The sequence below is a fragment of the Quercus robur genome, chromosome 10, assembly GCF_932294415.1.
Source record: "Quercus robur chromosome 10, dhQueRobu3.1, whole genome shotgun sequence".
NCBI lineage: Eukaryota > Viridiplantae > Streptophyta > Magnoliopsida > Fagales > Fagaceae > Quercus > Quercus robur.
The window spans coordinates 55,665,525-55,692,264 of NC_065543.1; the positions used below are offsets into that span (position 1 = coordinate 55,665,525).

Sequence of the window (26,740 nt, forward strand, 5' to 3'; positions counted from 1 at the left end):
GTGGGTGAGGAATTGCAATACTTAGGAATGCATTCCCAATTGAGCACATTCCTTAAGGTATGATTTTAATCGTGAGGAATAACAGTAGTAGCAGTGTCAAAAGGGGACAACAAAGGCCCACACATTGATTATTGAAGTGACTAGTCTAAATAGTGAGCTAGACACATATTCCCACTATGATTTTAAAAAGGGGGTGAGACACTTGATAGAGCAGGGCCCCTATCATTACAAGCTCCCCATTTACACTTACATATATAGGGGGAACCCCCCCAAAAAGAAAAAGGTTCAGAAAAATTAGTGGGGGAGAGAGACAAGAAGACAACTTGAATATATCTTAACTTCCATGAGTGTTTTAGGCATTATATCTCCTCCACAATCCTATTTCAAGATTCCTTCTCTTTGGATCTCCCATCGTAAACTATTTTCTTGTTCCCACATATAAATAAATTGTGATACTCATTAGGCTTTACTTAAGTTAACCTGACCTCCACACTAAATTAATTTAACTAGGGTTACTTAGTTTAATCTAAGGTATTAAATGGTGCGGGATATTATATTAGGTTTTAAATTAAATTCAAACACATAGTTACATTGGTTAATATAGATATGCATTTTTTCCTCCAAAATATATATATATATATATATATGCATTTGGTTAATATAGATATGCATTTTTGGTATAATTTTTAAAATGTTTCATCCGCATCCTATGTAGCAAACATGAAGGATATAGAAAGAAAATGTAAGTTGGACTGTTTTTGGAACTCGAGTTTAGCAAATTTGAGTTCCAACCCATTCCCTTTTAGATGAAGTCTGACATGGACCAAAAAAAAAAAAAAAAAAAGGTGGAACTCAAGTTCCATTTGTACAGAACTCGAGTTTCCTAAACTCGAGTTCTGTGTGAAAAATCTTGGAACTCGAGTTTCAGACACTCGAGTTCCATTTCTTTTTCTTAAAAAAAAAAAAAAAACAGTCTATCTAACTAAAATGTTTGACGTGCATACTATTCACCAAAAAATTTTCTAAAATCAGTTTGAATAGCAAATTTTGCCCTTTGAATTTTCTTGAGATATTCAAAGTAACTTAATAAAATTTATCATTTCTTAATAGCACAACAATAAAAAATTTATCATGATATCAAAATGTAGTCTTGAGTTCGGACCATATTTCCACTTTATACATTAAGAAAAAAGGTTAAAAATCCCTCATGTTGGGACCCATTTATTAAGGGGAGAATAAATGTTGGGACCCATTTATTAAGGGGAGAATAAGGTTAAAAATCCCTCATGTTGGGACCCATTTATTAAGGGGAGAATGAGCTTACTCGTGAAGAAGAGTGTTTAAATAATTAAATTCACAATTTTATAACAATTTAAATTTTGGAGGCAATCAATAATTTATTATAACTCTTGTCTGTCTTTTACTTGTCATGAAATTAGCTAGCCAAAAAACTTAACAAACTTAGGGATTCAATTGATAAGCTGGTGGTAGTGGAATTGTTTATGGTGCCTTATGTTTATTGTTAAAATTGAAAATCCCCCTTCGTTGACTATATGAACACAACATTCATTCTTCCTATTAATTAAGGGTAAATAAAAAATAATTTACTTTTTTATAATTTATATTTAAACATTTTAAGCAAATCGTATGTAATGTTTGAAGGTTTCATTCTTCTTTGTTAATTTAGGAGAAATAATTTTATTTATTTATTTTTTATTGAAAAGATTTCAAAATAAAGTATAGGTCCAATTGTCCAAGTTCAAGGAAAAATATAAATAACATGATAAAATGTGTATATAATAATATATATATACATATATTTTTTATTTTTTAATTTTTAATTTTTTCCCGTATCCTTTATAAACTCTCCTCTGTATCACAACGTCATTTCATTCCCCAATAGGCAGTTATTTGCAATTTCGCGCCAAATAAGAGAGAGAGAAGAAGAAGAAGGAAATGGTACTGGTGTGTTTTGTGATTGATCTGCGGAGCTTACCTCCTCAGTTGCTCAGAGACGTAAAGCAGGTAAAAGTAAAACAATCCAATCGGAACCGTCCTCTCTCTCTCGATTGCTTCGCTTATTGTTCGTTTTCGCTCTTTCAAATTTTAAATGTTCCTTTCTGAAAGCTAATTTAATTGATTGATGAATTTTAAATTTTGTTTGTCAAAACAAAAATTGTCAGTCCTTACTAGAGGTAGCTAATTTCTACGCCATTTCGTCGGAATCTGAGAGTCTGAGAGATAAGATTGGGTTGTGCTACGTGTTCAGGAATCGCATTTCTTCTTCTGATGAGGTACTGTACTACACTCTACTCATCTCATCTCTTTTATATACTAGTAATTCTTGGCATACTTGAAACTTGAAAAGCAATCAACTGCACTGCACTGCACATGTTTGTTGTATTTCGGAAACAGCTGAAGATCGCTTACAGTCCCAGTCCTAGAGGGAACTTCGATCTACGCGACTTCCACCATGCTGTCAATCACTTGCCTACCGATTCTTTTCTTCCTGAAATCGACGATCCCGGGGGTTAGCAACTAGAAAGCTCTATTTTCTCATACTGTTTATTCTATATATATATATATATATTGCTTATAATTATTGGTTTAATTGTACCACTCCTAGCAGATCTAAAACTTTCAAACATCCTGAGTGATCAAGTTTTATATTCCTGGGGAGTTGATAAAGATATCGTGAGGAAAGTCATAGTCCTCAGCTCCTGCTTTCCACAATATGTAGACTCTCACTTACAAAAATCTCTCATGGTTAGCCTTAGCCTAAAAAATATTTTTAACATTTCAATTTTTCCCCTTATCTTCGTATCTTCGTGGCTCTTAACCTTTCAATCGTCATTATTATTATTTTGGCTTTTCCTTTCCTAGGATGCGGCCGACAAGTGTGTTTCTGTTGAATTTCTGTTATTTGAGCAAAAATCAGGCCATCTCACTGATACACTCCAAAATGTCAGCAATTTCCTCAGATCCATCTCAGATCTCGATAATTGCTCCCTTCAAACCTATCTTCCTAGTTAAGCTCTCTCTCTCTCTCTCTCTCTCTCTGCAATTACCAAGAATGATTTCTTCCTAGGATGCTCCACTTTAATTACCAAGAATGATTTCTCTTGTTTATGATTACTTACTAATGCAAACTGCTTAACCTTTTAGTTGAAGAACCTCATGACTGGGCTCCAATATATGCTTGTTGCAATTAATATAGTTTTCCTTTTCCATCTGTTCGTGGATCATTGTCAAATATATAGCCTAGGTCAAGGGTGCCATTTGAAGGGGAATGTGGTGTATAGTTTATGTTAAGCATTTAACAAACTTTTGCAGATGTCAGAGTGTTGCATGGCCTGGTTAAACAATGGATAGAGGATTTAAAGGATGACATGGAAAAACCATTACAAGCTCGTTTTCTCTTTAAGACCAACCTTGTAGGATCGATGAATCAGATCTCCTGCAACTTGTACATATCTGTCAATAAAATAGTTGATGGGTTCAGTCCCTGTCAGGTATATATATTACAATTACTTTGTCTACATTCTAAAATATTCATTCATACATCATTTGTGTTGATGAACCACTTAATTGCGATTTTGGTAGAAAATTGAGAAAATCTTAAGTTGAAAGAAATCATATTTATGTAGATAATTCAAGCTAAGCATCACATATATCTCAAGACACCAAATGATTATGGGTGAAGGAAAATTTTTTCTTTTCTGAATTCTATGTACTTGTATTTTTTTTTTTTTTAAGTACCTTTAGAGTAAAGTTTGAAATTTTGACTTTGAACAATTGAGTCCCAGCATTGGGTCTGAAGATCTTTGATATTCTCAGTCAGTGAAACTGATCCTAAAATCTGGTTTACCACTATTTAAATTTCAACAGAAAACAGGGAAAGCAGTTCAAAAAGACATACAGTTCTGATTTATGAACAGGTTATAATCTCGTAAATTGTCTTTGCTTCATAAACATATTGCATCAGTGTCAACAATAACTCAATATAATGAGGTAAGTGGTGTGATGGGCTGCCAAATACTTCAAAGGCTAACAAGCATGCTTATCGTGTTTTTGGACAGCAATGAGGGGGAATCATGTTCAGAAACTTTTTTTTGATAAAGCAATGATTTATTTAGCACACAAAGGCACAACTGTAACAAAGGCACAATTGTAGTCTCTGGAAAATATACAAGAGAAATGCAGAAAAAGACTATGATCTGAAATTAAAAGGTCTAGCACATTAGTAATGTTGAAGACTAGGGACTTTTAGTTTGTTAATAATAAGTAGTTCTAGACCTTATAAGAGCATGACTGGCAAAAGATGGCTATATAATGTGATATCTATGCTTTAAGTTTCTAGTTATAGTACAAAATTGATTAAGAGATTTTTATTGTCCATTTTAATATCTTAATTGATGATATATTTTGCCAGTATGCTCCTACATTATATATTGTGAAAGGAAAATGGTGGGCATTAATCTATATATATTTTTGTTCAACAATTCTTCCTCTTTCTTTGTTTTACCACTTTCACACCTCAAGGAAAAACTAGCATTTTGGTAATTGGCGGTACCTTGTATAGACATGCAGGTGTCATGGAATGCTGTTAGAAGATGGCATAAGAAACAGGATACATGGATATTCTTGTCCAGTCACTGGCCATGGTCTGGAAACATGCAATGTGATAGAAAGCTCAGTGAAGGTTGGAGAAAAAACGCTCCTGTTTCTGCCGTCATTCCAGAGCTCTATGAAGTTTCAGCGAATTGCTTCAATTGACTTCCATGTTATTGAGCGGATTAGCTTGGGGTCTCTAAGTGAAGGTAGATCTTAAGCTCTTTAACAGTACCATCAGTTCTTGTGCTCATTACATATTTCTATAGATGCTTGTATTTTTAATTAAATTGCAACATCAGTTGTAGGGGCTGCTTCATGTGATGTAAGGAATTGTGCTTGAACACGTAAAGCTAGTATTAAGTGAATTTTGATAATTAAGCTTGGTTTCAGCTATAGAAGATTACCCATATGGATTGTACCTACTCTGATATACACATAAGCTGCATATCTTACATATTGATGACTGCCGCCGACAATTAAGTATGAATTCTAAACAGTACTGAAAGTTACATATCATTACTACTTTGGCATTTGATGGCAAACATTCAACACCATTATTGTGGTGTAGTACACTGCACTCACTATGAGATACAGATTCAAGACAGCAAGTTACTTCAATATCTCCTCTGTAATGGCCATATCATGCTTTTACTGTAAATTATCTCTTTCTATTTGACACAGGCAGTATAATGGGTGATTCCTATTTCGTAATTCCATCAACTTGCCATGAGGTAGAAGCTGCTTCAGATGACATTGATCAGTCAGAGTTGAATGCTCAAGGTGAGTGGAAGGCAGCCCTTTGAGTATTTAATTGCAGTATGAATGCTTAATCAAAGACTTAATATAGGACGTTTCAATTTTGATTTATCATGGATATATTTGTCACCAATTCTTTATGACCTCCATGTTTCTTCCATCTGTCTGAGTTGGACTATAATTTGGCAGTTTTTCAAGGGCTTTGTAGTGCTCTACATTCACTGGACCAGGGTTTGGTATGCTCTTCAAATTGTAATATGGAAACCATGAGAGAGGTTGCTTTCCACTGTTATTATATTCTTCAACCTTCAGACAATGGTCCAATGCTTCTCAGGGTGAAGACTAAGCCTCTTATCTTATAGGCTAAAATATGGGGAAATTACACTTTACCATCCTAAACTATACTTCTAATTACACTTTGCACCCTAAACTTTTCGAATGCATATTTTGCACCCTAAATTATGATCTTTGTTACATTTCACATTCCAACGTTTTGCCGCTAACTTGGCTGTTAAAATATGACACTACGTAAAAAGACCTAATTACCCATCTTCTCAATCCCTTAAAAACAAAAGAGAAAATACACTTTATCACCCAAAATTATACTCCTGATTACACTTTGCACCCTAAACTTTGAATTCCCATCCAAGTTAACGGCAAACTTAACGTCAAAGTGCAAAGTGTAATAAGGGTTGTAGTTTAGGGCGTAGAGCATGTATTCAAAAAGTTTAAGGTGCAAATGTAATATAGGGTATAGTTTAGGGTAATAAAATGTAATTTCCCTCTAAAATATTTGTTTTCTTAAATAACTGTGATTATAAATATAGCAAGGAAGGCATATTCTAGCTTATCTTTTCTACCACTGTATTTCTCTCTCTTTTGTATCTATTTTAACCAATTATAGTGATATGTGCAGCGTCTTGCAGGATCAGAGGAAGTCTCTCGTGTTCCTGACCTCAATCGATGTATTCTTTCTTCAATAACTAAGGAAATTCAGGACTCCATTCAAGCCTCCTTGTCAAAGGTCATATTTTGTCAAAAGAAATTTTTTTCCCTGGTTGCATTCTTATTTTGGAACCCCTGAGTTTTGTGAAATTGTTAAAAAAAAAACTTCCCATTTGATGGCTGAATAATTTAATTGAGAAAAAACCTCCCATGTAGAAGTTACTGTATAGGACCATAGTTTTGTTAATGACTATTAGACAAGATTGTTCTGGTTTTCCATTGAATGCAGCAACCAAAAGCTGCACGCTGTACCAAAAGGTTAATGACTGCTTTATTTGATACTGAGAGTGATTGCACAGATCATTTGGTTCCTTCATATCTATGGAAGAGTTAGAATACCAGTTTTGTATTGTACCCGATTTCCCCCCATGTAAACTCACTAGATACACAATAGCATTCCCCACCAAACCCCCCTCCCCCCCACCCCCCCAAAAAAAAAAGTTGGGTGCATATCATCATTTTTTCCTTACATCCTTTGACTTCCCTGCAGATTGAACTAAAAGACTATGATCCAATGCTGCACGAGAGAGGCTTCCATCAAAAACTAAACATGCTCGTTAAAGAAAGCTTACAATTCGGGTAATTTTTATCTTCATCAAAATTGATCCTTCATAGCATTTAGGAAGAATTACTCCTGTTAAGAGTTTAAAATTCTTCTTCCAAGAGCTCCCTGGACTACAAAGTTTGGATAGCATTCTGACCATTTGTTAGTAAATTATTACATACATCAAAGATGTGTGTGTGTGTTTTTTATTTTTTATTTTTTATTTTTAAATAATTTTATTATTATTTATTTTTATCAAATAAGTAGTTTAATATATCACCTACCCTTTGGTGCAGCAAATTCTCACCAATATTTAACAAAGCCCATGAGTAGGAGGTTTATATGAACTTTGTGATAAATTTGGCTTGTACTTTTTTTTTGTTAGATTAGGAAAGGGATGCGATTAGTGTTGGATGAATGCTATTTACTTATGCACCCATTCTATACTTTCTTCTGTAGCATTTGTTATGGATTTATTGTCTCTATTGTAGCATTCAAACTGAACATGCTTTATTGCAATTATCGGGAATTCCAGGCAGAACTTTTGTATAAAATGTTTCAAATTTTCATTGTCATTTGAGATATATAGGGATGACCTTATGTTTTGTAGTGACTCCATGCTAGGGCTGGCATTGTGCCTTAGATGCTACAGAAAAATTTACAAAATTAATTTGTCTTGGTGGATGTTACAATAGCCACTGTCATGCTCTTTTAGAGTGAGAAAATTGATTACATAATTTCAACTTCCCCATACAATGGAATTGGCCAAGTACATGGCAGTCAACAGAAGTGTTGGACTGAGCTTGCTACACTCATCAGTTTTAATCATGATTAGCAGCAAAAATATTTTATATAAATGGTTAAAGCTCCTCTAACATCTGCCTCAAACATTTGAATTTTGTAGGTCAATACCTCCTAAATTTGAAGAGGCACCCTCTGAACCAAAGTTAACCCAACTTGATTCTTCAGAAGAGATGGTACAATCCACTTCAAGACTAGATGTTGAACTCACAGGAGAGGAATCGTCAAAGTTCGATATGATTGAAGAAGACAAAACGGGCACGTATATTGCAGAAGAATGGGAGCTGCTGGTTGTCAATGAAGTTCCAAAGATATTTTCTCCAGTTTGTATATCCAAACCCAAGTTGGATCAATCAGTTCTATCGCCTTCAAGTAGTAATAGGCAGTTGGATGTAAAAACTTCAAGGATTTTAGAGAGACTGGAGGTGCCAAGACAGTTGAAAACAAAAGCAGTTTCTCCCATTAACACAGGCAGTGGGATGATAGATACCTGTGTTCCAATGAAGAAGCCTCTTATCCCATCGCAGTGCATTGATACTACAGACCAAGGCTCGACTACAAGCCAGTTAATCAAGCCAAATTTCCAGAGATTAAAAAGGAAACATAAATGAAACGAAGGCTGCTGCTTTTGTAGATAATGGAGTTATCGTTGCAAAAATGGTCCATGAGGTTGGCGGGTTCTTTCCTTCCTATTTTCTTGTTCTTACCATTTCTCATGTCAAGGATTTTGATTGATATTAGGAAATACACGTATAGCAAAAAGATTTAATTGCTAGTCTTAGCATGTTCTTCGGATTAAATTTGATAATATCGTGTTGGATGATAAAATGATGAAGATAGGAATGGAAATAGTAACAATTAAATCATGAAAGACTTAGGGAAAAAGCTTGCATACAAAATTATTGTTTTTCGACCATAATCTTATTCAATCAACCTAACATGGATTAGCCCACTCCATGCAAAGTTGGTTGGAGGATGGCTTGGTTTGCATTTTACTTTTTTATTTTATTTATTTTCATCACATGCAACTCTCTCAAATCTCAATCCACTTTTCTCCTATTCACAGTACTGTTTGGATTGGTCCATACAACTGCTCCACTGCACAACCATGATAATCACGCTCATGCGGAACTATCCAATCCCAAGTTTGGTAGTGGGCGACCAACCCACTATCCTTTGGCTTTGACTGCATCTACTTTCAGCTCTCGATAAGTAAGCGCTAATTTATTGATTAACTGTAAAGCAGAATTCATAAAGCATACATGGCAAACATAAAATAACAGTTGGAAAAGAAAGGAAGAAACGACCAAAGCGGCCAGAAACTGAGAAGCTTGGTACATGAGACAGAGAGTGGGATCATCCTGGTGGGGTGGAAAGGGCATTCGTTATCCACTGCTTCTTTCTAGCTGTCATGTCCGACAAAGAGAGTGGACTTATTTATTTATTTAAATTATTAGAAAGCGTTAAAAACATTTTTGGTTTGGAATGCATATTCCACACGAAATAATAGAATTCCACCAAAATCCCCTGTACTAGGACAATATACTCCGGCCAGAATACTTATAGAGCGGAACGACATTTAAAATATTGGTACAAGTCTAATGGCCTCTAGGCTCAACACTAGTACTGCACACTAACTTGTATAACAATTATTGCCTGCATATATAAAAGATGGTCTCCTTATAAAGTTTTACACACATACGATAAATTGCTTCTCAATTTTAACACAGTATCTGAGCTAGCGTTCAAACCTTCCTAGTGTGTTTACGATCAATCTCTATCTTCATTGGCGTTCCTTCGCTGCCTTTGCCTTCTTTGACTTGTCGTCATATCGTCAAAACTCTATAGCGTCCCTCCCTCGATATTATTATTAGTAGCCACTAACCTCTACAAGACCACTACCTTCCTCAATACCACCATCTCTGAGCCTCCATTCAACTCACCATCACCACCATCCAAAAGATCTCCCGCCAATCTGATCAATGGTGGAAGAATCGACACCATTGGAGGTCGCATGCACCAATCAAAATTTCTGTATAAGTATCCATGCGCCACACATGTCATCTGCTATCCTTACACGTGCCAGTCGCGTGATTTCTACCCCATTGTCAACTCCATTCTCTGCCAGGTTAGTACTAGGCCTATCTTTACACCACGTTAGTGCTAAGTCGGTACCTTGGAAGGTTGTTGGTTGTTGAAGTTAATGGCTCGTTTGGAAGTTTAGAGAGGGAGGAGAGTAGAGGGGAGTAGAGGGGAGGAGAGTAGTGGGGAGGAGAGTAGAGGGGAATGGTTCCCCTCTACTTTGTTTGGATGTTTTTAAAATTAGTAAGGGGGGAAGAGAGTAATTAGCCATTCTCTTGTTTGGATGTTTTAAAAATTAGAATGGAAATGAGAGAAAATGATTAAAATAGACAAATTTATCCTTATTTGAAAATGAACTTGCAACATTGGTTTATTATTAATTTAGAAAGGGTAAATTGGGAAATTTATCTACTTTACTCTCCCTCCAAATCACTCCAGTTTGGGGGAATTAAAAATGAGGGGTTAGAGGTGGTTGAAACCCCTCCAAACTCCTCCCTCTCATTCCTTAAAAAACTTCCAAACAAGGTAATTGAATTACTCTACCTCCCTCTACTCTACTCCCTTCCTTTTTTAAACTTCCAAACAGGCCATAAATGTTAAGTGTATGAATGAGTTGAGAGATGGAAAATGTTGAGACGTTTTCAAGATATTCATTTTCTCCTATTAAGACCTTTTCAAGGGAGTCTCTTCCTCCAATGTAAGACAATCAAGTCTAAGCAATACAAATCGGCAATTTCATTAACTGAACTAAAAGTGTGATTACAAATATCGGTTATTTTTAGAACCATAAAGCAAATTCTATTGTCCCATATGACCTTGTTTTATAGAGTGGCGAATTATGAGCACTAGTGTCAAAGTGCCCCTAAGCTAAGAATCTCAAATACCTTCTTTGTCAATCAATTTTCTTATACTAGTTCAACCACTTCATTACTATTGTTCCACAAAACACAATATTTTTGTGCCAAATACAACATGGGTGAACAAGTTTCTTGGGTCCTTGATAACATGTGGAGAATTCTATCTCTCTTCTAAATTTGTTACCAAAATTTTTCTATTAGTCTTTTATGAAATTTTCCTTGATTAGCTTAGTCTTGATTATCTATACTATCTATAACAGGATTTCCCTTTATGATCTGAACTTTTTTGAAGGTCAAAAGGACCTCATCCAAGAACTAATGGTTTCTCTTACTGTAAGGTTGAATTTATTCAACCATCTAATTGGCTTTATTCCGTGCCAAATTTGCTTGTAATTCAGCATTTAGTAACCCTGTATTTAGGTGGGTTTGTTGTAAGGGTAGTGAGTGAGATAGAGTGAAGATTGCTCAAGAGTGTGCAAGAAAACAGAGTGTCGCGGCTGGGACTCGCGGGTGGACTCGCGGCTGCAAGCCGCCAGAAGCTGCACACGTGCCAAGCATGTTGGAAGATGAACAGTCATGCTAGCTGGAGCACTACAGGACAAAACAGGACAACTGGCCATACGGTTAACTCGCGACTGGATCTCGCGACTTGGTCAAGCCGCGAGGTCAAGCCGCGAGCCACCCCTGTTTTGGAAAAACCTGACGTTTCACATTCCTCTCCACTCCAGTGTAAATACCCCTTTAACCCACGATTGAAAGAGAGCCTCCAGAGAGAATTTTGAGAGAGAAACCCTAGAGAAAAACAAGATTGATTCATCCACAATCTTCACCTAAGAGACTCTTCAAATTCCTCTACTCTCTTCCTCTCCATTGATACATCCTTGAGAGGTTCTTGGCCAAATCCTTTTCTCACCATACCCATATCTGTGAGAAGGTTTATTTGGTGCTTTGGGAAGCAGTTAGGAAGGAACCAATCTACATTGGTTGATACTACGGTCTAGTAGCGGAATCCGGTAAGCTAGAAAAGAAAAAGGTTCGGCGCAACCTCGTTGGAGTAAGAAGCTTGGAGGGCTTAGGTACATCGGGTAGATTAGGCTTGGAGGGTCTATTGCTGTTCATGTATCCCAACTACATTTTCTAGTGGATTATTGACCGCTTGGAGGGCGGCGGAGAGGTTTTTCGTCGAGGTCTTCGGTTTCCTCTTCGATAACACATCGGGTGTTATTTTTGTGTTTGCATCTTCCTTCCTCTCTATCTTTGCCTTTATTTTATCTGCTGTGGTTTCATTTTGTTATGGCTTAGATAGTTGTTTAACCAATTTCATATTATAGCATGTGTTAAGTTTCCGCACACTTGTTGTTTGACATATTGCTTGAGTTGGTTAAGTTGTTTTTGGGGGTCTAAACGTTCAAGGGTGTTTATACACGTTTTTGAACTTTCAATTGGTATCAGAGCGGGTACACTTGTTGTGGTTTAAATACCTAAGTGTGATCCTTGACCCCTTGTGTTTATTTGCCATGGATTGTGCTTTGTATGACTCTTTGCATGATTTGGTTGGTAATGAATGTAACATGCCACGTGTTTGTGAAATTGCCTCTATGAGTGTTAATCCTCATAAGTGTGATGACATGTTATTTGAATCTATGGGTGGTGTTGACAAACTCTTAAAGAAAAATGCTAAGAAGTTTCAAAAGAATTTGAGCAAGTTATTTTGTGAAAAGGATGATTTGATTGCTAAGCTCAATAAATCCAACAAATTGGTTGAGAAATATAAAAAACTTGCTGAAATTTCTCATGAAAAGCTGAAAGAGTGTGAATGTTTGAATATGGACTTGGATGCTAAACTTGTTTTGTCTAACAAACTTGTTGATGATCTAAAATGTGAAAATGAATCTCTTAAGATGCATGCCAAGTGTTTGATTGCTGAACCTATTGTTAAAAAGGATGAAAATATTTGTTGCAATCATGTTATTGTACCCGATTTTGTGCCTAGTGTGTGTTCTACCTTAAAGGACAAATCGGTGTACATTCCTCCACATAAGAGAAATCAAAATGTGGAGAGAAAGGCTGTTAAGTCAAAGCCTCCGTTTAGGTCTCAACCTAAGGTTTTGAATGGATCTAAGTTTGTTCCAACTTGCCACCATTGCGGTGTGATCGGTCATATAAGACCTCAATGCTCCAAGTTGAAAAGGGAACAAAACAATGTTGCTAGATCTCTTTCTAAAAAGCCTAGTAGACCTAAACGCATTGTTTGCCACCATTGTGGTGCCTTTGGTCATCTAAGACCTCAATGCTCTAAGTTTCATGCTTTTAAAAGAATCAAAAGAAAAGAGAAACTTGAGCTTTTTGGAAGTGCTAAAAAGAGTAAACCGGTTTTGAGTGAAAATAGCATGTTGTTAAAGAAAATGTTTAATGCTCTTAACTCCTTGACTATGTGCATCTCCGGTTCTCATTCTTCCAACCCTCGTCTCGCTTCTCTTGAGACACTCATTCCAAACAATCATTCCGTTTGGATGAGGAAGGGTTCCTATGGTTGAGCTTTTGCTCTTTTGGTCCTTGATCTAATTCTTTCGATCTTTGTAGGACCCTTCATGCATTAAATGTCATATGTTCATGCATTTTGTGCATCTTGCATTTATTTGTATGCATTGTTTCATTTTTTATCTTACTTTTATGTTTCTATTTTTGTGTGAGTAAAAATCCAAAACCACATAAAAAGTGAAAAATTCAAAAAGTTTGATCGTATATGTTTGAGCACATATCACATGTGAGTTTGGCCTTGTACCTTTGTACAAATGGCTTTGTGCATTTTCGAGCTTAGCTTGTTATTTTTGCACTTATATCTTTGTGGGAAAAATCTTGACATCTTTGTGTGATTGTTGTAAATCGATCTTCAAGCTTGTCATGAATGATTTGTCAATAGTCATGTTGGTTTTGATACATGCGTAGACTTGTGCTTATATCTCTTCCCACTCTTTTATCTTTATTGCTTAAAGAGCTCAATAAATGTAAATCTCAAAATGAAAAGAGATAATGAGCTGCAAAAGCCGTCGCATATACTAGTATTCGACTAGGAAAAAGGGAAAGCGACTTATATGAAAATGTATGATGCCCAAAAAGCCAAAGGCTTGTTCATCAAATTGAAATATCAAAAATTTCAGGTATCAATCTCAAAAATGAGATGTATTGCTCAAAATGAGTTGTATTGATTCAAAATGATCAAATGATATGAATTGTAAGAAGCCAAATGAAAAGCTTCAATCTTATGTAATCATTTTCTTGTGGGAGGTCATATATGTTCATTTCTATAATTGAGATAGACCACTTGACTTAGCACTAGTTGTGTATGACTTGATTGAATTGATCATTGAAGCTTCACTCTAGACTAAGGACTATTCCACATTTGATACACACACACAACACACATGCCTAATGTTTAATGAATGTCTCATTCATTTGTTAGATTGTACTTGTCTAAATGTGATGTGTGTGTGCTCAATCATATATGGTTCAATCCAAAAATATTTTTGATCATTTTATATGTTTTTGGAAGTGATTTTTATCACTTTTTGTGTTTATGTTTAGTGCTTACTTTGTTTTTCAATGTTTAAACATGTTCTGGTTTGAAAAACAAGTGTCAGATTTTTTGGCCACTCATTTTGGCTGGTCGCGTGAGCTGCCAGCAAGCTGCTAGTTTTGGCTGGTCGGTTTGGCGGCTTGCAAGCCGCGAGTCTAAGCCGCGAGTTCAGACAGAGAGGTTTCGCGGCTCACTCGCGACTTGGCTCGCGACTCGCCAGTCGCGAGTCGCCCAGAATCAGCTTTTTAAAGAGCTTTTTCGTGGGAAACTTGTTTTAAACCTCTCCCATCCTCTCTAAAACCCCTCTTTCAATATTTTTACATCAAAACCCAACCAATTTGAATGGTTTTTCAATCCATTAACATCTCTAAGGTAATTATAAACTCTTTTCATTGATTTTGATCCTTAAATTATGTTTTGGAGAGTTTTGTGCTCTTGGTTGGGATTTTCATCATTGGGGTTGGGAAAACTTATTTTTTGTCAAATTTCTTTATGGGATTGGTTTCTTTTGTTGATATGCATTGGATGTTAGCCCCTTGTGGCAGAAAGAACATGTATTAAGGGTGGTTTTCATGATGTTCATGCATTGTTTCACATTATTGTTCATAGTGTGCATGCTAGGTGTTTGATAAAATGCCTCTTAGACATTTTCTCGCTTGTTTGGACTCCGATGAGTACCAAACTTTGGGGTTTCTTATGTTTCCTCATTAGGAACATGTTTGGTTCATTAGTTGTGTATTTTGCACACTTTGCCCCACATGTGCATTTTTCATGCATTGGTCATGCATTGCACTTAGCCACCTCTTGCACACACCTTTGCTACCCTTGTCATGCATTGGTCTTTACCTTATTTCTTCATCCTAGCATGTCATGGTTACCTTATGCTTTGTAGCATGTTACTTTGTCTTAGGTTTGAGCTTCATTTTCTCATTCATCTTGCACCCCTCATGCATCATTAGCATTGTTCATACCTTCATATCTTGCCCTCGTTTCTTCTTGACCCTTTGTCTATTCCTGACAAAAAGGGGGAGAGTATACTCTAGAGAATGTTTCGGAGTATTTTGTCATTTCTATATGACTCTTGTGCACATCCTTAGGGGGAGAAATTCTATTTCTCATGCACATTTGTAGGGGGAGAGATTTTCCATAGGGGAGATGCATATACCAAGGGGGAGAAGACATTGTGTTAACTAGAAAACCTTGTTCTATTTGTTTTCTTGTTGGCTTTATGGTGCTTTGAGTTATGCTTTGTTGTTCTCATTGCATCATGTTTGTACTTTGGACATGCATATATCCCTATGCTATTATGCTTCATTGAATGCATGTTCAGATGATCATTTGCTTTGCTATGTGATCATTATAGCCATTTCTATACTTGTTATATTATACTTGTTCTTTATTACTTGCTTTACCTTGAGGGTCTAATGTGTTTTGTGCAAGTGTTTCAGGTTACAAGTATATATGTTCTAAGTGCATCACAGCTTTTCATCATTTTGAAGGGGAGAAACTTTAAGCACTTTTAGTTTATATTGTTTAAGTTTTTATTCAATATAATGTGGTTTGTACCCATGTGCTTTTGTAAGCTTTTAGGGTTAATGTTTTATGCATAGTTTGTAGGCTTTATGGTATGTACCTTGCTTATTGCAGCCTTTATACTATGTTGAAATCAGTACTTTAATCTAAATGTTCTGCATTTTGGTTTATGTACTGTCACTCTTGTGCCCTTGTAGGATTGTTCCTAGATGCATATGCCTTGTGTGCTATGCATTGATTGAGTGTTGAGCATACAAGTGTCTTGCCTTGTGCTTGTTAACTTGTATGTCCTTGTGTTCATTCCAAGTGTGAATGAGCACTGTGATCACTACCTTGTGGTGTTCACTTGGTTGATCAAGCCATGGTTTGTTTATTAACTCCATCTTTGCTTGATCTCTTATTGCCTGTTTCATATGCATTTATAATTTTCTGCTTACAATGATCATGGTGTATTGTTGTGTTTCAGGAGTATTATGTTCATATGATTCAAGTGCTTCACAGCTTCTAGAGTTAGGTGTGAGTGAGTTTTGTTCAACTGTTCCCAACTCACATGTTAAGTCTAGAGTCTGTTTTAGGGTTTTGTCACGGAATAGCCAAAGGGGGAGATTGTAAGGTTGAATTTATTCAACCATCTAATTGCCTTTATTCCGTGCCAAATTTGTTTGTAATTCAGCATTTAGTAACCCTGTATTTAGGTGGGTTTGTTGTAAGGGTAGTGAGTGAGATAGAGTGAAGATTGCTCAAGAGTGTGCAAGAAAACAGAGTGTGCAAGAAAACAGAGTGTCGCGGCTGGGACTCGCGGGTGGACTTGCGGCTGCAAGCCGCCAGAAGCTGCACACGTGCCAAGCATGCTGGAAGATGAACAGTCATGCTAGCTGGAGCACTACAGGACAAAACAGGACAACTGGCCATACGGTTAACTCGCGACTGGATCTCGCGACTTGGTCAAGCCGCGAGGTCAAGCCGCGAGCCACCCCTGTTTTGGAAAAACCTGACGTTTCACATTCCTCTCCACTCCAGTATAAATACCCCTTTAACCCACGATTGAAAGAGAGCCTCCAGAGAGAATTTTGAGAGAGAAACCCTAAAGAAAAACAAGATTGATTCATCCACAATCTTCACCTAAGAGACTCTTCAAATTCCTCTACTCTCTTCCTCTCCATTGATACATCCTTGAGAGGTTCTTGGCCAAATCCTTTTCTCACCATACCCATATCTGTGAGAAGGTTTATTTGGTGCTTTGGGAAGCAGTTAGGAAGGAACCAATCTACATTGGTTGATGCTACGGTCTAGTAGTGGAATCCGGTAAGCTAGAAAAGAAAAAGGTTCGGCGCAACCTCGTTGGAGCAAGAAGCTTGGAGGGCTTAGGTACATCGGGTAGATTAGGCTTGGAGGGTCTATTGCTGTTCATGTATCCCAACTACATTTTCTAGTGGATTATTGACCGCTTGGAGGGCGGCGGAGAGGTTTTTCGCCGAGGTCTTCGGTTTCCTCTTCGATAACACATCGGGTGTTATTTTTGTGTTTGCATCTTCCTTCCTCTCTATCTTTGCCTTTATTTTATCTGCTGTGGTTTCATTTTGTTATGGCTTAGATAGTTGTTTAACCAATTTCATATTATAGCATGTGTTAAGTTTCCGCACACTTGTTGTTTGACATATTGCTTGAGTTGGTTAAGTTGTTTTTGGGGGTCTAAACGTTCAAGGGTGTTTATACACGTTTTTGAACTTTCACTTACAAATGTTTTAGGGATATGGTCAATAATGTCAAAAAATTCTCCCATAAAATCTTTTTTTTTGAACTGGACTTTTATGTGTTTTGAAAATACCTCTACACTCTAAGTTTAAGCATGACAAATCTTGAGGATAACTTGGTAAAAATACATTTCTAATACCACCTAAAACTTTGCCTATAAAATAGGACCACTCTCCCACCAATCCATATCTTTAAAACAACTCTCTCTCTCTCTCTCTCTCTCTAGTTTTGAATTTCTAGTTTCCTCAATCCACCTCACCCTTTTGGTTTTTTTGTTTGTTTGTTTGTTTTTGAATATTCGATTCCCTGAATCCCTACTCTTGTGTTTTTGTTTTTTTCCTTCTCAAATCTCATTTTCTTTATTTTGAGTTTGAAGAAAAAAAAAAAAAAAAAAAAAACCCTACTATAAAACCATTACTATAACTTCTCATCTATATTACTTAAATTTAGGCACTATCACATATCCTTATTTTTCTTTTTCTAAAAAATTATCCCAATCACAAATTCTAAGCGATGACTATTTGAATTAGTAACATTTGTTCAAACATTCAAAAATAAAAAAACTACCAACCCACATAATCATGAATCCATGATTCAATTAGGAAAAAAAAAAAACCATGAATCCATGATTAGTTTGCAGTTGCCTCACATCGGTTTTTTCTCATTTCTCTTTCTTCATTGCACTAAAAAAATAAGATCAATTCAAGCCCAAATTCCACTAGAAGAATATCAATATTTTTGTAGTTGATGATACCATTTTTCTGTTGGTGGAGGGGTCTAAAACTTTACCGTCCATGACTTTTCCTATCAATCTATTCTCCTACTAGTGTTTAAGAATATGTATGTTTATAAATTGTATTTTGTTATTTATTAAATTTTTTTAATTAATGAAAAATTATGTCACTAAACCAAAAAAAAAAAACCTCATTGTATGCACAAAACCATGATGAGCCTAGTTGTTTACTAATAAAAATTGTACTTTCTTTAAGGGACAAAATGGTAACCTTGTTGGAAGACCTAACAACGAGAGAATTTTGGACTTGACTCACCCTCACGAATCTAGGTTTGAAGGCCAAGTCAATCAAAGCTCAAGGTGACAAAAAGGGTCAAGGATCAATGTTAACAACAAATATAAAATTTGGGGACTAAATTACAAAAAAAAAAAATAATAATAATGTGATATATAAAAATTGTTATTTATCTATTTTTTCTTTATTTCAATTTTCGAGTATATATTATTAAAATATTATTAATATAAGGGTGAAACTGAAACATAGTAAAGGAAAGCCGTTTAGCCGTTTACTGGGTTTGGCAATTTGGGGATGGCCATGAAAGCTGATGAAGATGATGTTGCGGCGGGCGTGAAGGAGGAAGACGATTCAGAAGAATCTTTAGCAGCATCAGAAATTAAACCAGAAGAAGAAGAAGAAGAAGAAAAGGCAGTGTTAGTGAAGGAAGAAGCAGGAGAATCGTTGGATGAATCGCAAAAGCAAAAGTCTGAATTTATGAAATCGGTGGTTGAACTGGACGGCCTGTCCATTGCTATTCATTCATTCACGCGGAGGTTGGATGAATTGCAAAAGCATCTGGAATTCATCGAAAACACCATTGAGTCTAGGTCGAAACAATTGCTTCTCATCGAAAACACCAATCCGGTGGTGGTCGAAACAATTACGGAAGAAGAAGAAAAAGAAGCAGCACAAGGGGGAGAGGGAGAGGGAGAGGAAGAGGTTCCTTCTTCTCGGGGTACCAAATCTGAAGTTGAATACCTATGTGAGATGATGTGCAGCCGCAGCCTTCGTAAATATATAGTTTCAAATATGTCGGACGAAGCCAAACTCCGCGAAGAAGTCCCTGCAGCTCTCAAGTTTGCCCCTAAACCAGCGAAACTTGTATTGGACTGCATTGGACGCTTTTACCTTCAGGGAAGCAAAGCCTACACTAAGAACTCTCCCATGATTCCAGCTAGACAAGCTTCCCTTCTCATTTTAGAATTTTTCCTCCTCTCTGATTGTGAATCACTCAATGAAAAGGAAAAGGATGAAGCCCACTCCGCCGCTCTCGCCTGGAGAAAAAGGCTTGTCACTGAGGGCGGTCTCTCCCGGGCCACTCCCATTGATGCCACGGGTTTGCTTCTCTTTATTGCTTCTTTTGGTATCCCTTCTCGCTTTTCTAATCAAGATCTCCGGGATCTAATCCTCTTGACTACCCAAAATATCTCCACTGCTCTTCGCCGCTCTCCCCTTCTTCTTGCCAGAATTCCAGGTTCTATTCTCTGCCTTCTCATGCTTCAATATTTTTCCCCTTCTTCTTGCCAGAATTCCAGGTTCTATTCTCTGCCTTCTCATGCTTCAATTTTAAAAATACTAGTGTTTTTTATTATTTTTTAGTTGGGGGAGAGTTGAGTTACAATTTTCAAGGCTCTTTATAGCGCACATTTCTTTGTTGAAACCTTGTTTACCGTGTAAAAAATCCCAACCTTTTGTTGTATACTTTCTGAAAAATCCAAACTTTGTCAAATTTTTTGAAACTGAGCTGAATTAATTTGATACTATTGGCCACAAAGGATTGGTTCTTTCTTTTTCTGCAAGTTAAGTTATGCGCAATATTGGATTATTTCTAGCTAGTAGAGACTACATGAACCACCTTATGGCAGTTTGTTTCAAGGGTGGTAGAAAAATGCACTATATATATATATATATATATAATGGCTCAAGTCAAGCGGAAAAAATTTGTTTGGTGCCTGGCTCATGGAAGATAACAGTACATCTTCTACTCTCCTATCTCATTGTTAGGGGAGGTATCATCTCCATTGTTAATTATAAAAAAATAAAATGTATCATCTCCGTTGTAGTAGTCTTATTGTACGAGTGTACAACCTCTGCTAGTGTTTCCTTGTATTCCCGGTCCCATGTCAATAGGAGAGTTCTGTTAGGTTAGCAACATTGGTCATAATCATCTGATAATGATGGTTTAGGGACCTGAAGGTTTTTTTTTTTTTTTTTTAATTTTTATTATGAGTAGTAGGCCATACGTAGCTGCTGGTTTTTGTGTGTAATTTTTTCTGGTTTTCATCAACATCCACATCTGAATTATATTTTGATAATTCAATAGTTGTGGGGGGGGGGGGGGGGGGGGGATTTGAAAATTTTGGTATTGAATTATTAATTCTTAAGCTTTGTTACTTGGGATGTCTTGTATTTCTTTATAATGAGAATTTGGAATCTGTTTGTCATTCTAGCTTTCATTTTGATGCTGGGCATTTCATGTTGTTGCATCCAAATCCTCTTGTAACTAGTTAGTTAGATGATTGCTTAAGCGTTAGCCAATAGGATTTAGACACTTGTCAAGCATCTAGAAGGATGCTAATGCCAAACAACTAGTATAAATACTAGATTGTAGTTAGTTTGTGATTAATTTTGAATGCAATTACTATTTATATATATAAAAAAATTTGAATGCAATTACGTAGATTAGCCTAGTGCTATTTTCAAGAGATGGATTTCTCTTAAGAAGGTTTTGTCACACCTTGTTCCTTGTTCTAAGCAATGCTCATTTCCCTTAATCAATTCTAAGCCTAAACAGCAGCCCCCTTAGAATCCCTGCATCACATTTTTCTTATCCATTGTTATGAATGACTTGAACCTAATCTTAGCTCTGAAATTATGAGCACTGAATATAAATGGTACTTAACTTTGGCAACTAATTTGGTGGACATGATTCCTGATTAAATTGTTCATTGGTATCTTCTATTTCGAGGTGTAAAGGCTCATGATAACTATTCTGAACATAGCTACAAAAATGGGGCTCTTGCATTGCTTTATGGTGTCCAACATTATATATATATATTCCTCTTGGCATATGTAGATAATATTGCTTGCTCATTTTCTGTAATGGTCAAGTCTTTGTGATGTAATCTTCTACCTGTCACAGATATTATAGAGGAAATGATGAAAAATGGCAGGAGTGTTGAAGCTGTTGATATTGCTTATACTTTTGGGGTTGAGGAAAAATTTCATCCTCAGACAATTTTGACATCATTTTTACGCAAGTCTAAAGAAGCATGGAAGAGGACAAGAGCAGTAGCACATGGTTCTATGGTACTGGTACGCTATATTGTTCAGCTTCTAATCATCCTTGTTATTGTTATCACTATTTATCATGCATCCATGTGTTAAACAAGTGGTGTGATGTCTTGTACAGAAAGAAGCGAATGAAAAACAATTAGCTGCTCTGAAATCTGTGATAAGGTGTTTGGAAGATCACAAGATTGATCCCACAAAGCTTCTTCCTGGATGGAGAATTAAAGAAAATATAATCAACTTGGAAAAAGAAATTTCTGATCTTGACAATAAAATTGAAGATAAGGTAATGTGGAAAAGAAAAGCAGATGAAATTCAGTCCTCAAATCAAATGAAGAGTCAAGGAATGAAGCGGTTGTTTTTTACTGCCAGAGCACCACCCCTGATGTCTCCTCCAGTTGGTGGCATGCAAGAACAAAGAGTTATTACACAAGTGGAAAGCAAGAGCTCATATGATGGGTTGATGCCAGTAAACTTACTAGATGGTGAACAATCTGGTCATGTCAGTAATTATCCTACTGCTTCATTTATACCACATGGATCTGGTGCAGGGTTCTTGCCTAAAAATGTTCTTGGTGCAACGGTAATTGGTCCAGCATATGGATGGCATGGTCATGGAATTGGAGATGCAACATTTCGAGAGAGATCAATTGGGCAGGGCTTTGTTGGGCAACCTGCATCTTTAGAAGGTTTTCCTGGTCTGCCAAATTCCCCAAGATCTGTGGACGTGACTGATAGGAGTACAACCTCGGATCTTTATCGGTTTGCTGATACTGTATTGGAAGGTGAGGCAGGTCAGGGCAGCGGCTCTCATAAGGTTGGCCCTTTATCTGCTGTTTTGCCTGCGCATAATTCGTATTACCTGTATTAAATAATACACAGTGCATATGTATAATTATCTTTTCTAGAGGAGTTGGTGGAAGGGTTGGATACCATTATATCAGGGGAAGTTGCTTTGCATTTTTTAAAATCTAAATCACAATGGTTTTAGAGGTTTTTACAATTCAGTCGGCCAGTCAGTCGCAAATTTTTGCACGCTGTTGGAGGAACAAGCTGCAGAAGTTTACAATGTGCTAGCTATCGATTTTTAAGCATTTTCTATTTCAAGATTTTTACTGCAAACATTAATTTATTAGATTTAAATAATTCGTTTGGGGAGGGAGTGAGGGGGTGGTTATAGGACAAAGTTTGCCGACAACCTAGTTTGGAGGAAGTTTCTCTGAACTGCGAAGTTGACAAGTGTCCTGGCCAACTTACAGCTTAACCATTGTTAAACTATTTTATCTTCACTCATCGGCTTAAACCGGTTTGGCTTGGAGAGAAAATAGTTTAATTGTGATTAAGTTTGGTTGAGTTGGTCATATGCATCACACATGATTAGGACACTTGTCAATTTCCTAATGTGCCACAGCAGTTTGGAGGAACTTCCTCCAAACTAGGTTGTAGGCAAACTCTGCCTGTGGTTATATATGGTTAAGTTGCATTAATAATTGATTAATGAACAAATACCTCATAATGAGGTTCTGATTGTGGAACACTACTTAAAAAAATAAATTTGTGGAATACTACATTCATTAAAGAAGGTGGGAATGATGTGTTCTTACGGAAATGGAAAGATTGAATGACAGCAAGACATTGGTAGAACTTCGTCTTCTGGTTAAACTAGTTGCTAAATTCCAAAAATGAAATATATATGAAACATCCTAAAAAGTCTCTCTTTTTTAATTTAAAAAAAAAAAAAAAATCAAAAGAGATAGAACTTTATTGATAAGATTCCAAGAGTATAATAGAGAGGAGAAAAGATGGCTCTCTTAATCCAAGCTGATTGTTCCTTAACTCCTTAACATTATTAGCCAACTCGTACGCTTACTTATCACTGTCTTGTCTATTTCACACAAAAGATGGATCTATTCTAACCCATTCCAAAACTCCTTCAAGCATGGTTCTTGCAACTCAATTGATGCCATAAACTATGAGTTGGCAAACTCCGCAATCAATTCCATGATCCACAGTTTGTGACAAGAGTGTAATGCTCTCAATAGAACGTGGCAGCCATCCACAATGGGTTTACTTGGCAAAGAATTAATTGAGTATGGACTGTAATAGGAGAACCATGACTATCTATAAAAATAATGCCCAAACCTGCATAATTGTTGGCTTCAAAAAAAGGCCAATGCCATGTCTAGTTTGAGATGAGGAGAAATAGGAGTTGCAGTTGTTGAATTACGTTTTTGAACCTAAATACTCAATGGTCCTAAATTGAAATTTTAAGTCAAAACATCAAAAATTTCACAAATATTATTAAGTAAAAAACATAAATAAGAAGCTAATCAACATTGAAACCCTTTACTTACTAACCCAACTAGGGTTGTGTGCGGGTTGGATTGGACAGGTAAAAGCTAATATTTCTATCCAATCCGCCATTAGCGGGTTGGGAATATTCCAATTTGCCACTGACCCACCAAAGTCGAAATTCGGTGGATTAGGCGGGATGTGTGGGTTGGTATTAACAATTTCATTTTTTTTAAAAAATTATGACAATCTACAATTTATTATTGCATAATCTTAAAATGTAACTAATGTACACAAAAAATTAAAGGTAGATTTTATTGAATATTCTCAATTCCAACACAAACATAGGGTCAATAAAAAAGAGATATATCATCTCTAATAGACCTTGTCTCCATAAAAAAAGGAAAAAGAAAAAGAAAAAACAGTAGTTTGTTGCCTTACAATTGAGGAAAATTGAATTAACAAACCCACCAGTCTTAACATTCCCAAAGCCACATTAAGGATTCAAAATAATAACATACCAACATAACAAATAAACTTCAAAATGGTATGCATGGTCTCAATATTTACAAGAATATATGGACCCAAATCAAAAAGACAAACAACATAATCAATAAAAATATAAATACAAATATTAAGCAATATAAGACATAAAAACAACTACCTTTGTGGTTGTCTAGGAGAGTACACAGTTGATGGAAAGTGAAGAATTGAAGGGACTAAAAAAAAAAAGTGGTTTCAAAAAAGTTGAGGAAGAAAAAGACAAAAACAACATGAAAGAGGGAGGGAGAGGAAGTGGCTGAAGGTAATAAAGTAATAAAGTATACATGCCTTTATGTCGAACACCATTCAAAATTTAATTATAAACATAACACCAACTATGCCATCGTACATTATTTTGTAAGATTTGCTTCTTATTTCTTTTTTTTTTTTAATTATTTATTTATTTATTTTTTTTTTTTACTGAATAAAAATTTTATTTATAAATATCAGAGTACAAAAGAAGGGATGGCCTGGAACCATCTCTCTCCACAGCCTCAGAAACTAGAAGAGGGACCTTAAAGATGGGAACTGGCCCTACCCAATTAACAAAAGCCGCCCATTGAGCTAAAAGATGGGCTGGAACATTGCCCTCTCTGTACATAAAAGAAAAGGAAATAGCATCAAAACACTTTCTAATAAGGATTACATTATTGCAAGAAATGTTAAACTGTTTTGTAATACAAATTTAAATAGTTTAAAGGATCCTTTGTTTCCTTTTCCTCTTTTGGGGGCCTGCAATAGTTAACGAATAGTTTTTTTTTTTTTTTTTTTTTTTTTTCTTCATAGTTGCAAATTTAGATGAGTTGTACATCACTTCATCATCTAGTGTTTGTAATTTAACAGAACCAGCATCTTCTTCACATGATAAATTGTTGATGGCAGCATTTGTGGCATCACTCATATAACACAGCTAATAGAGTATGGTGTAAAATGTATTACGACATGTATAAGTAACAGTAAAAGATGTAATTTTATCTATTAAATGTAATATAAAAGTACTTGTAGATACTGTATTTTGTACCACTTACGACTCGAGCCTCCGTTCCCCAACGATGTAAGAAGCCCAAGGTTGCTTTAGGGCCCGATCAGATGAAAATTGAATTGAGGAAAGTGTTTATGGAAAATATAACATATTTTTGGTCCAAATAAACTTTATTTTTTATTTTTGGAAAAGAAAGGCCTTAGAAAACCTAGGGCATGCGTATGTATACAAAATTTTTAACAATAAGGAATTCTTAGACGCGGTCTTAATATTTTAGAAAGTAGACATTCCAAGCTTGAATTTAAACACAAATTCTGAAATTTTTTCGACTCAAATCAAGAGATTTATTGTCGTTTAAATATGTCCCATTGAGTGACCTGAAATTTGGATTCCAACTATGTGCCGATAGAATGGCAAAAAAATGGAAGTCTAATGTTTCGTTGACGAATTTGGTTTTAAAATATTTTTCCTATATCGCGAGATCAACCAACAAAAAATCAAATTTTGGGTAAAAAATGTGTTGTTGGCTAGTTATTCACAAGACTTAATCGCTTTGAAAATGTGTTAAAAAGTGACCTTTGGTCTCCGTTTTGACAATAACTTTTGAATGGTAAGGAATTCTTAGATGTGGTCTAATGTTTTAGAACGTAGACATTCCGAGCATGAACTTGAACACAAATTTTGATTTTTTTCTACTCAAATCAAGAGATTTATTGTCGTTTGAATATGGCGAGTGACCCAAAATTTGGATTCCAACTATGTGCCGATAGAAGGGTGAAAAAATGGAGGTCTAACGTTCCGTTAACGAATTTGGTTTTAAGACATTTTTCCTATATCACCAGATCAACCAGCACAAAATCAAATTTTGGGTAAAAAATACGTTGATGTCAAGTTATTCACGAGACTTAATAGTTTTGAAAATATGTTAAAAGTGACATTTGGTCACCGTTTTGACAATAACTTTTGAATGGTAAGGAATTCTTAGACGTAGTCCAAATGTTTTAGAAAGTAGACATTCCGAGCTTGAATTTGAACACAAATATTAATTTTTTTTTGACTCAAATCAAGAGATTAATTGTCGCTTGAATATGGCCCATTGAGTGACCTGAAATTTGGATTCCAACTATGTGCCGATAGAGTGGCAAAAAAATGCAACTCTAACGTTCCATTGACGAATTTGGTTTTAAAATATTTTTCCTATATCGCGAGATCAACCAACACAAAATCAAATTTTGAGTAAAAAATACATTGGTGGCTAGTTATTCACAAGACTTAATTGCTTTGAAAATGTGTTAAAAAGTGACCTTTGGTCACCGT

The 26,740-nt window shown here is 35.9% G+C and overlaps 2 protein-coding genes across 4 annotated transcripts; both read left to right on the forward strand.

Moving 5' to 3' along the window:
- The first annotated feature begins 1,892 nt into the window (after positions 1–1,892).
- LOC126703112 (uncharacterized) lies at positions 1,893–9,407 on the forward strand. Of its 3 annotated transcripts, XR_007647937.1 has the most exons (13): positions 1,893–2,025; positions 2,184–2,294; positions 2,416–2,530; positions 2,630–2,766; positions 2,884–3,028; positions 3,334–3,512; positions 4,583–4,820; positions 5,296–5,394; positions 5,560–5,705; positions 6,287–6,394; positions 6,866–6,954; positions 7,824–8,389; positions 8,787–9,407. XR_007647937.1 is itself a non-coding variant. In XM_050402030.1 (12 exons), exons 1-12 carry the CDS (start codon positions 1,957–1,959, stop codon positions 8,329–8,331), a joined length of 1,944 nt encoding a protein of 647 aa, XP_050257987.1. In that variant the 5' UTR covers positions 1,893–1,956; the 3' UTR covers positions 8,332–8,495. The 3 variants fall into 3 exon arrangements, 2 of the variants coding, with proteins under 2 accessions (XP_050257987.1, XP_050257988.1); XM_050402030.1 differs by lacking the exon at positions 8,787–9,407 and having other exon boundaries at positions 7,824–8,495; XM_050402031.1 differs by lacking the exons at positions 2,630–2,766; positions 2,884–3,028; positions 8,787–9,407 and having other exon boundaries at positions 7,824–8,495.
- Positions 9,408–18,770: 9,363 nt separating this feature from the next.
- Positions 18,771–22,609, forward strand: LOC126701718 (protein FRIGIDA). Its single transcript, XM_050400050.1, has 3 exons — positions 18,771–19,789; positions 21,458–21,630; positions 21,728–22,609. Exons 1-3 carry the CDS (start codon positions 18,847–18,849, stop codon positions 22,475–22,477), a joined length of 1,866 nt encoding a protein of 621 aa, XP_050256007.1. The 5' UTR covers positions 18,771–18,846; the 3' UTR covers positions 22,478–22,609.
- Positions 22,610–26,740: the final 4,131 nt, after the last annotated feature.

Excerpts from the sequence above, each read along its gene's own strand:
- LOC126703112 (XM_050402030.1), top strand. The coding sequence starts at position 1,957 with ATGGTACTGGTGTGTTTTGTGATTGATCTGCGGAGCTTACCTCCTCAG. Across the intron at positions 3,513-4,582 it reads ATGGGTTCAGTCCCTGTCAG|ACATGCAGGTGTCATGGAAT; the intron begins GTATATATATTA and ends TACCTTGTATAG. Across the intron at positions 5,706-6,286 it reads ATGGTCCAATGCTTCTCAGG|CGTCTTGCAGGATCAGAGGA; the intron begins GTGAAGACTAAG and ends TGATATGTGCAG.
- LOC126701718 (XM_050400050.1), top strand. The coding sequence starts at position 18,847 with ATGGCCATGAAAGCTGATGAAGATGATGTTGCGGCGGGCGTGAAGGAG. Across the intron at positions 19,790-21,457 it reads TCTTCTTGCCAGAATTCCAG|ATATTATAGAGGAAATGATG; the intron begins GTTCTATTCTCT and ends TACCTGTCACAG. Across the intron at positions 21,631-21,727 it reads CACATGGTTCTATGGTACTG|AAAGAAGCGAATGAAAAACA; the intron begins GTACGCTATATT and ends TGTCTTGTACAG.